Here is an 11,046-nt window from a genome sequence, read left to right as displayed (position 1 = left end):
TTCTAGAATACTTCTCCAACGTAAGCGTCCTTTATTAAGTGGGCTTCATAGCATACATAGATCGAATTTACGGTCAGGGGTGCGCTGCTGTAAAGTTAATATGGCAGTAGGGTCCATACTAAAGCGTGACAGTTTGTTCAGGGAACTTGGACTATTTGGAAATAGGGCGACGTTGTTACTGTAAGACCGTGTTGGGTAAAATTAAGAACTGGTTTCCGAGGTTCGCCGTGCGAGCGCTGTTTCGCCACCACAATCTCATATCTTGCAGAGAGAACATAATGACAGGGTAAAGAAGATTGGGGTTCGTATAGAGATGCATAGACAGGTATTTCTTCCTCACTCCGTAGGCTCCGAGGCGAACAGAATAGTATAGGAAATCGTTGATATTAATACAAGATAGTCCTCGTCATAACGATTTCAGCTTTGGTGCTTTCTATCAGCACTTGAAGTTCCGGTACTTTACCAACGCAGCTTCGACAGTTTACAATTACAATACCGACTACTGTTTGGTCCTCGCATGTCCTGACTTTTCGGCGCACCCTTTGAGACTGTTGCCCTTTCTCTACTTGCTCGATGCCATCTAACCTAAAAAACCGCCCAGTCCACGCCATACAACCCCTGCTACCCGTGTAGCCGCCCTTTGGGTGTAGTGGACTCCTAACCTATCCAGCGCAACCCGAAACCCCACCACCCTATGGTGCAAGTCGAGGAATCTGCAGCTCACGTGGTCGCAGAACTGTCTCAGCCTCTGATTCAGGCTCTCCACTCGGCTCCGTACCAAAGGTCCGCAGTCAGTCCTGTCGACGATGCTGCAGATGGTGAGCTCTGCTTTCGTCCCACTAGCGAGACTGGCAGTCTTCACCAAATCAGATAGCCGCCGGAAGCCAGAGAGGACTTCCTCCAATCCATAGCGACACCCATCATTGATGCCGACATGAGAGACCCCTGCAGATGGGTGCAGCCTGTACCCTTCATGGCATCCAGGAGGACCCTTTCCACATCTGGAATGACTCCCCCCGGTATGCACACGGAGTGCACATTAGTTTTCTTCCCCTCCCTTGCAGCCATATCCCTAAGTGGCCCCATTATACGACTGACATTGGAGCTCCCAACTACCAGTATGCCCACTCTCTGCGACCGCCCGGATCTTGCAGACTGAGGGGCAACATCTGGAACAGGACGAGCAGCCATATCCGGCCGAAGATCAGTGTCAGCTGGAATCAGAGCCTGAAACCGGTTCGTCGACAAACTGCAGAGACCTTCCGTTCAGCCCTCCGGAATGTCTTTCGCCCCCTGCCACACCTCAAGACGACCTCCCACTCTACCACGGGTGAGGGGTCAGCCTAAATCGGGGAATGTGTGGTACGAGCTGGCTGTCCCCAACAAACTCCCGCCCGGACCCCCACAGTGATGCCCATTGGCAACAGACTCAAGCTGTGCGACCGAAGCCAACACTGCCTGAAGCTGGGAGTGAAGGGATACCAATTCAGCCCGCATCTGAACACAGCAGTCGCAGTCCCTATCCATCCTAAATACACGTGTGTTAAGCCCATCGTTAGATGTAACTGGGCACACCAACGTGTGTGAGACTGTAGATAAACAGAGAATTGCTGTCATCACAAGTGAGTCCCGATTAGCCGGCCGATGTGGCCGAGCGGTTCGAGGCGCTTCAGTCTGGAACCGCGCGACCACTACGGTCGCAGCTTCGAATCCTGCCTCGGGCGAGGATGTGTGTGATGTCCTTAGGTTTAAGTAGTTCTAAGTTCTAGGGGACTGATGACCTTAGATGTTAAGTCCCATAGTGCTCAGAGCCATTTGAACCCTTTGAAGTCCTGATTTGCAGACGCCAGAAATGTTTTGATTTAGTAAGGAACCTGGACTTCGCATCTCTGAAGGTGGCACTTTTGGCCGAAGCGGAGAGACCCCACATGTCTTTGCGCCTCGAACTGTGCCTACAGAGGCCAGAAGAAATAACGCGCTTTAGTCTTAGAGGACGGTATGTGGATGATGTTGCTGATAATTTCAACTTAAAAGACAACACTCGCCCACAAAGTTATTTGTAACATAAGGGCAGAACCGCAGCAAAATAAAACAGCGTACAGTGCTGTAGTTCGTTTCCGCATTTGGAGAGTAAAGATGGTGCGACAATCCACATTGAGCAACTGTAACTGTCCAGTAACAATGCATCATCGTATCACACGGTGGTTAGGTGGCATTGACGCCTCCAGTGTTGCCAAACAAGCCTGAATGACGAAGAATTCATAAATAGAAGTTAGTCTCGAACATATACCTTGTTAAGTTGGCAACAAATATGTAAACATACCAAAGAGGATGAAACACGTAATGGAGTAGCAATATTTACGTTGTGAAAAACAGTGTACGACAAAATATTGTATCGAGTGACAAAAGAACAATAGTACACACAAAAAAGAGTGAGAAACATGGTGAACAGTGTGAGGAAGGCCAGAACACATAGTTGTGATTATGTGGCAGTGATAAAAGTGGTAGTTCTACCTCCAGATCAGATGTGAGGAAACGCAGATCAGCAAATCGCAAGTAATTACTGTTTTACAAAAAAATCGCGAAGTGAACTGTTTACTAATCTAAAACTAACAAAACTGTATCGTTATAGATCCCACTGATGATACCTTAGGACAGGAAAAGGCGAAACGCGTATGGGATAAATAAAGCAACTAGCAGCAGGAAAAGGCAGTTTTATCTACAAAACAAATATTTGGTAAGCTTGCAATGTGTTCTCTAAACCGGAACTGTATCCAATGCCGTCCCCGAAGGTAAGGAACTCAGTAGCAGCCTGAGCGCCTTTATCTACGGCACTATGGATTTCAGTGACGAAGAGAGCGAGCTGAATTGCGCAAGTTCTCTATTTGTGGAATCCATGTTGATTTTTACAAATATTTTCGTTCTCCAAGGAAACCATAATCCGTGAACATAAGACAAGTTCCATAATGTGCAACAGATTCACGTAAGCGATCTATGCCTATAATTATGCGTGTCGTCCGCGATATTTCTTGAAAACGGGAAAGTCGTGGATTTCTTTCGAACTACTAGGTACCCTTCCTTGCTCTAGTGACGTACGGTAGGCTGCTGCTATAAGCTGTAACGACCACTGTCAATGGTTCTTGATAGTTAATAGTATAATTTCTGTAGCTGAATGGTTTCCAGTTTTTGAACATGTGTATTTAGAAGTGTGTTCGACTATCAGCGATATCTATGGTGGTGCTACACTAAGGATGTTAAGTCGGCAGTAGAATGTATATCGCTTGTGCATGCATGTTTTTGCGGCCAGTTATGTGTGGAATTGCGTGGGAAGCGGTCGTGTGGAACGACCTTCTCAGTGTACTATGTAAAAATATGTATTTGTTAAAATATTTTCTCACCCAAACGATATTTGTTATGTATAACTGGTACATAAATACGAAATCCAAAGAAACCTGTATTTGCTATGTCGCGAGTTGTCGTCGAGAATAAGCGTAGTTACGAAACTTAGTGCCCCGGTAAGACACATTCAGAGATCGAATAAACGGAACGAGACGCAGAAACTTGCTACGGACAAGTTAGAGAAAAGAGGAAAAGATAACAATCGGTTACAGAAGGCAATAAGTTTTTCGGACAATCTCTGTAGAAACTCAGGTCTAGCTGTCTTTCACTGATGAACAGTTTTAACTGATTTTGTATTCCACTCTCATTAATGTCAATATCTGCCATTTTGACAGTACGACGTTTAAAAGGACGAACCTTATTACAATATTTTGCGGTGAAACAATTTCCGAAGACCGATGTCAATATTCGGCTTTCTCTCCACCATCTTCTGTCTCTATGCCAGAATGGTTACAAGGCGATATTTGGTTCATGTACAGAGGCTGGATAAAAGTATGGGAACATCGCGAAAAATTCACGCTGAAGTTAAATGCTAATACTGGGCCAAGTTGCAGGTTGCGCCGTTGCATTTGACCAAGAACGGCGCCTGTGTAATGTTCCCAATACGTTTCAAGTGCCAATCGCGGTCAGAACAGAGTTCTGTGTCGATGTGAGAGGATTATGTCGAAGTTATATGAAGTCGAACGTGGATAAATTGTTGGTCGCATGGTGGTTACTTCCATAGACAAGGTAGTGGAAGTGTTACGTATTTCAACAGGCAACGTATCCAAAAATTACGCCGATGAGAGGAAAAGCGGAAAAAATCTCCCGCTAAGAGACAACACGGACAAAAGTGTCTGTTGAGCGATCATGACGGACTGTCATTGAAGAGGATTCTAACGAAAATTAAGAGCGTGCAGCCGTCATGCTAAATTCATACTGAATGTCGTTCTTCCGAACCGTGTCAGCACGAAAACGACATTGGAGCGGCACTAGCTTGGAATTTCAGGGCGAGGAGCTGGAATTCCAAAATCACTCCTCAATGATGCAAATGTCTGTAACAGGAGAACGTGGTGCTGAAGCCAAAGACCCAGGACTGTGGAGCAATGGCAGAAAGTCATTTGGTCGAGCGAGTCTTGTTTCACACTGTTTCCAGTTTCTGGCGGAGTTTACGTGAAACATGGCGGGATTTTCGTGACGATTTGGTCAGACATATCGCGGTATTCTATGAGCCTTAAAGGTACTCTGCAAGTTCGCATTAGTGCTAAATTTTATGTAACCATTTTCGATAATCAGGCCCATTCCGTGATACAATTCTTGTTCCCCAATGGTGATGCTGTGTTCGAAGACGGTTTGGTTCCTGTTGACACAGCTCACATCGTCCAGGTCTGGTTTTGTGAGCACGAGGATCAATTGTTATATCTCCCTTGGCCAGCACGGACATCATATCTCAATAGTACAGCTCCTTTTTGATTGCTTTATCGCTATCCACCTCCCTCGTAGTTATCTTAAAAAATGGTTCAAATGGCTCTGAGCACTATGGGACTCAACTGCTGTGGTCATTAGTCCCCTAGAACTTAGAACTACTTAAACCTAACTAACCTAATGACATCACACACATCCATGCCCGAGGCAGGATTCGAACCTGCGACCGTAGCAGTCCCACGGTTCCGGACTGCGCGCCTAGAACCGCGAGACCACCGCGGCCGGCTAGTTATCTTAACTTTACACAATTTTGCAAGAAGACCATATAAAATTAATCGTCGCTAAAGCAGATGCCAGACTGAGATTCATTGGAATAATCGTAAGGAAATGCAGTCCGAAAACAAAGGAAGTAGGTTACAGTACGGTATATTGATAATTTTTACTTATGGACCATCTGACAGCAACTGAATAAAACACAATTTTAGTGCCATACGCGTTTCGCCTTTATTTTCTGCAAGGCATCATCAGTGGCCTGGAATATGTAATATGTTTGCTATTTAATTTACATTTTTGTCACTGTACCTATAAACAGTTCTGGTGGTTGGTATTTCCTATTAAGAAGTAATGTTTTGATCTGTACTTACAGGTTGCGTGGACAATTTCTTACATACGCTCCAGTTGCATTTTTGGTGTTGTTGTTCTTCTTATGAATGCTAATTTGCGGTTTTTTTCACATTCCACAGCACTATGAACGGAAAGCTTGTTTCAATGCAATGTTTTGCTTTCTGTTACCGACTGTCAAATTTTTTGCCAAAGATCGACTGTTACTGCCAAACCTTCGAGTGTAATTAGTGAAGTATCTCTCTAATGAGGCACCGCCTTATCGTAGCACTGCCCGTGTGGGCGGGAGAGTTTGTGTGCTCCAAGGAAGCTGAGAGCTATATCGGCGGTAGCGTAGCTACTGGCAGGTCCAACCTAGCAGGGCAGGTCTCAGCAGAGGAGCCAGACAAAGCGTGCCTCACAACGACCCGTCTTATATCCTATATCTTATATATCCTATTCCCTACCCTCTCCTCAGTTACCATTCCTTTTCTTTCTCTAATTACCTTAACAACCACTGCCTTGTGGTTGGTCTCGGGAGGGATGAAGGTTAAGGGAGAAAACCCTGAAAGGAAATCTGGAGTGGGGCCCCAAAGGCGGTTGGAAGGCGTACTACGTCCCCTTTCGGCAGCTCCTGCAACCGAAGTGATATCAGACGTATTGGCTTGCCTTTCCTCTGGATATTATCATTTAGGTCGAGAGGGAGACCGTGATGATTGGGCAACTCACGTGTCTTCATATTTATCGCTCAGGCTTGTAGCATCCTGGAGAGGACACTTCAGCGACGTCCAAGGACTTCGGCACAACGCGGGAAGAGGCAGTTACCGGTTATAAGTTCTGTCTGATTGGCGTAAGAGTCGAGTGCCAGGGGCCACTTCCGACGGTGGGAGAGATCACTGCATCTTATCGGACAGCTCCCGCCCGCCTCAAGCTGGGCAGCCCCCAGCCAATAAGATGCTGTCCCGCCACTATCCGCCTACTTCACGGGGTGTGTGGAGCTTAGAAGTAATCTTCGACAAGCCGGTTGATATAGTACACCTACCAACAACAAAAATGAAATAATAAAGAAAACACTATTTCGTATTGCCACCTGGAATGTTAGGACCATGTGTCCAAGGTACATTGACGATGCCCAAGAGGTTGATTTCATCCGTAAGACTGCAGTAATTGACAGAGAGGTCCATCGTTTGAATGGAGACATCGCGGGACTGCAGGAGACGCGGCTTCCAGACGCGGGCTCTGTCAGGGAGGATAATTACACATTCTTCTGGCAGGGGAAGTCTCAAGACGAGCCAAGACTTCATGGCGTAGGATTAGCTGTTAAAAACGCCCTCCTGGACTGTACTGTGCCACCATGCGGTGGAACAGAGCGAATTATTGATTTGAAAATATGCTCCTCAAGTGGCACTGTCAACATCCTAAATGTGTACGCTCCTACCTTATCATCCAGCATGGAAGAGAAGGATCTGTTTTATGACTTACTCAGTGACAGAATAGCCAAGGTACCTAGCACCGAGACACTGTATATTCTAGGGGACTTTAATGCTAGATTTGAATCAGATAACGACATATGGCCGAATTGCCTGGGACATCATGGGGTGGGAAAAATGAATGAAAATGGCCAGAGACTGCTTGAAGTTTGCTACTTTTATGGACTCTGTATCACAAACACATATCTCCAGCTTAAGGATCAGGACAAGGTGTCTTGGAGACACCCGCGCTCTCATCACTGGCATCAACTTGACTTAGTCATAGCTAGGCGTACTGGTCTTAAAAATGTGCTACTGACACGAAGTTACCATAGTGCTGATTGCATCACAGGCCACGCCCTAGTGGCGTGCACATTGAGGCTCACTCCTAAGAAATGTCACCACGCTAAACCGAGAGGTCATCCCCATATCAACACAGATCATGTTGATGACACACAAAGAAAGCAGGATTTTGCCAGTAATTTTGAAAGTGCTTCCCCAGGAAACATGCAAGCAAAAAGAAATGTTGATAAGAAATGGGCAAAACTCTCTGGCGCAATCTACAGCTCAGCAGTATTGGCCTATGGAATAAAAGGAAAAAGAAATAAGGACTGGTAAGAGCAAAATTTGGAGGAAATGGAACCAGTCACTGAGGCTAAACGGAAAGCCTTGCTTGCTTACAAAAGAAACCCAAATGAAAGAACTCGAGATGACCTACGAAAAGCAAAGAACCGGGCACAGCAAACATCCAGGAGATGCGCAAATAACTACTGGCTGAATTTATGTGCAGGTATACAGAAAGCGGCCGACTCTGGGAATGTTAAGGCAATGTACGATGGTATTAAGAAAGCAGTTGGACCAACTGTCAGAAAAACAGCTCCTCTGAAGTCCAAGACGGGTGAAGTCATTACTGATGAAGGCAAACAAATGGAACGCTGGGTTGAACACTACCTCGAGTTGTATGCAGCCGAGAATGAAGTTAGCAAGGATGCATGTGACGCCATCAACTAAATGCCAGTTATGGAAGAACTAGATGCAATGCCTACTATGGAAGAACTTAGTAGAGAAATAGATTCTCTTGCTAACGGAAAGGCCCCAGGTGAAGATGGGATCCCTGCAGAGGTTATTAAGTATAACAAGTCTGTTCTTCTCAAACATTTATATTCACTTATCACAACCAGCTGGGAAGACGGTTATATCCCGATGAGTATGCGGAATTCGAGGATAGTTACTCTATATAAACAGAAATGGAACAGAAGTGACTGTAACAATTACCGAGGCATTTCATTACTAAGTGAAGCCGGCAAAGCTTATGCAAGAGTCGTCCTAATGCGATTACAGATCTTAGCTTCCAGAATCTACCCAGAATCTCAGTGTGTCTTCAGGCCCGGCCGATCAACAGTAGATATGATCTTCTCCTTAAGACAGCTACAAGAGAAATGTCGTGAGGAGCAGAGGCCAGTTTATATTGCTTTCATTGACCTTTTTAAAGCGTTCGATTTAGTGAGCAGAAATGGGCTTTTCAAACTGTTGCAGAAGATTGGATGCCCACCTAAACTACTGCAGATGATTGTCTCTTTCCATGAGAAAACACAAGCAACAATTTGCTTCAACGGTAAAACATCAGAAGCATTCCCTGTTAATATCGGTGTGAAACAGGGGTGTGTGTTAACTCCTACATTATTTGGGATTTTCTTTTCCCTTCTGCTCATATTTGCCTTTGAAGACTGTGAGGAGGGAGTGTATCTACTTACGAGATCTGATGGAAATCTTTTCAACATTGCTCGTCTCAAGGCCAAGACCAAAGTAAATACAGTTGTTATCCGTGAATTGTTATATGTGGACGATGCAGCTCTAGTAGTGAACACAGAAGATGAGCTGCAGTATATAATCAACAAATTATCAAATGCCTGTGAAAAGTTTGGTCTACTCATCAGCCTTCAAAAGACTAAGATCATGGCGCAGAGCACTACCAACCTTCCATCCATTAGCATTGATGGCAATCCTCTCCAGATAGTTGATGACTTTACCTGCTTGGGATCCGCAATATGTAGCACCTTGTCCATGGACACTGAACTTACTAACAGAATCGCAAAGGCATCATCTGTCATGGCTAGATTGAAAAACAGAGTATGGGACAACGGACTGCTTACCACAAAAACTAAATTAAAAGTCTACAACGCTTGTGTTATATGCACCCTGTGAGACATGGACAACTCTTTCTAGGCATGAATCTCGACTCAACGGCTTCCATCTCCGCTGTCTCCGGAAGATCCTTCAGATCTCTTGGAGAGATAGAGTACCCAACACCGAAGTCTTTCATCGTGCAAGCACAACCAGCATCTTTGCACTCCTGAGTCATCGACGTCTAAGATGGTTGGGACATGTCAGGCGCATGGATCCTGAACGGATACCGAAACAGCTGCTGTACGGCGTTTATCGGGAAGGTGTGAGGCCAGTGGGACGACCGCAACTTCGTTTCAAGGATGTCTGCAAGAGAGACCTGACCAAGACCAGGATCAATCCAAGTCGCTGGGAAAGCATTGCAGATGACCGTGTCAAGTGGCGAGTAACTGTGCGCAACGGCGTCAAGCTCTCAGAGGACGAACGCACACAGGAACAAATCAGGAAGAGGACAAAGCGAAGAGACAGAGCGGCTTCTGTTCGAAGTCCCTCAAACTTCACATGTCCAAACTGCGGTAGGGACTGCCACTCTCGAGTGGGACGTTTTAGCCACAGCAGACGCTGCAGACTCTGAACACAGCATGCTACACCATCATCCCTCAAGTATGGACGGATGCCATTTCAGTCTATGATCTGTTCGTGTACGCATTTATGTGTGTGTGCGTGTGTGTTTTGGTGTGATATAATTGTGTGTGTATTTTGGTGTGATACAATTTCTTTCCAGGGCTGTGTGTGTGTGTGTGTGTGTTTGTGAGTGTGTGTCCAGAATGTGAAGGGGAAAGAGTTTTTTTGTTTTGTCTTATCATTTCCTTTATTAAGTGTAGTAGGGAGCCTGTGCTGATGGGTGTTTGTTCATTTATCACATGTTTGTTTTCTGCTATGGCTTCCTGGATGTGGAAGTTTTCTTGCGTTTGTATAAAATGTTTGTCATGGTTGGTCATTCTCATTATTTTCATTTCTTGTTCCATGTTTGCAGGACGGTCCATAAGTAAAAATTATCAATATACCGTAATATTACATGCAACTGAGGAGGACAGGGCCGGCCGCGGTGCCCGTGCGGTTCTTGGCACTTCAGTCCGGAACCAAGTGAGTGCTACGGTCGCAGGTTCAAATCCTGCCTCGGGCATGGATGTGTGTGATGACCTTAGGTTAGTTAGGTTTACGTAGTTCGAAGTTCTAGGGGACTGATGACCTCAGATGTTGTCCCATAGTTGGTTCAAATGGCTCTGAGCACTATGGGACTTAACTGCTGTGGTCATCAGTCCCCTATAACTTAGAACTACTTAAACCAAACTAACCTAAGGACATCATATACATCCATGCCCGAGGCAGGATTCGAACCTGCGACCATAGCGGTTACGCGGTTCCAGACTGTAGCGCCTAGAACCGTACGGCCACTCCGGCCGGTAAGAGTCCCATAGTGCTCAGAGCCATTTGAACCATTTTTTTGAGGAAGACAGGACTACGAAAGTTGAAGGTTACAGTCCATTTGTTCGCCCACTGCTTGAATACTGCTTACCGGTGTGAGATCCGTACCATCTACATCTACATGACTACTCTGCAATTCACATTTAAGTGCTTAGCAGAGGGTTCGTCGAACCACAATCATACTATCTCTCTACTATTCCACTCCCGAACAGCGAGCGGGAAAAACGAACACCTAAACCTTTCCGTTCGAGCTCTGATTTCTCTTATTTTATTTTGATGATCATTCCTACCTATGTAGGTTGGGCTCAACAAAATATTTTCGCATTCGGAAGAGAAAGTTGGTGACTGAAATTCCTTAAAAAGGTCTCGCCGCGACGAAAAACGTCTATGCTGTAATGACTTCCATCCCAACTCGTGTATCATATCTGCCACACTCTCTCCCCTATGACGTGATAATACAAAACGAGCTGTCCTTTTTTGCACCCTTTCGATGTCCTCCGTCAATCCCACCTGGTAAGGATCCCACACCGCGCAGCAATATTCTAACAGAGGACGAACGAGT

At 45.5% G+C, this 11,046-nt stretch overlaps 1 protein-coding gene across 1 annotated transcript; it reads left to right on the top strand.

Annotated features, from left to right (window-relative positions):
• Nucleotides 1–6,509: 6,509 nt before the first annotated feature.
• LOC126346932 (craniofacial development protein 2-like) lies at nt 6,510–7,883 on the top strand. The gene is made up of 2 exons (XM_050002232.1): nt 6,510–7,350; nt 7,663–7,883. Exons 1-2 carry the CDS (start codon nt 6,510–6,512, stop codon nt 7,881–7,883), a joined length of 1,062 nt encoding a protein of 353 aa, XP_049858189.1.
• The last annotated feature ends 3,163 nt before the right edge of the window (nt 7,884–11,046 follow it).

Source organism: Schistocerca gregaria, chromosome 1 (genome assembly GCF_023897955.1).
Source record: "Schistocerca gregaria isolate iqSchGreg1 chromosome 1, iqSchGreg1.2, whole genome shotgun sequence".
NCBI lineage: Eukaryota > Metazoa > Arthropoda > Insecta > Orthoptera > Acrididae > Schistocerca > Schistocerca gregaria.
Note: the sequence above shows the minus strand (reverse complement) of the source record. Positions and strands in the feature narration are given on the sequence as shown.

Excerpts from the sequence above, each read along its gene's own strand:
- LOC126346932 (XM_050002232.1), top strand. The coding sequence starts at position 6,510 with ATGTGTCCAAGGTACATTGACGATGCCCAAGAGGTTGATTTCATCCGT. Across the intron at positions 7,351-7,662 it reads AAGAAAGCAGGATTTTGCCA|GTATACAGAAAGCGGCCGAC; the intron begins GTAATTTTGAAA and ends ATTTATGTGCAG.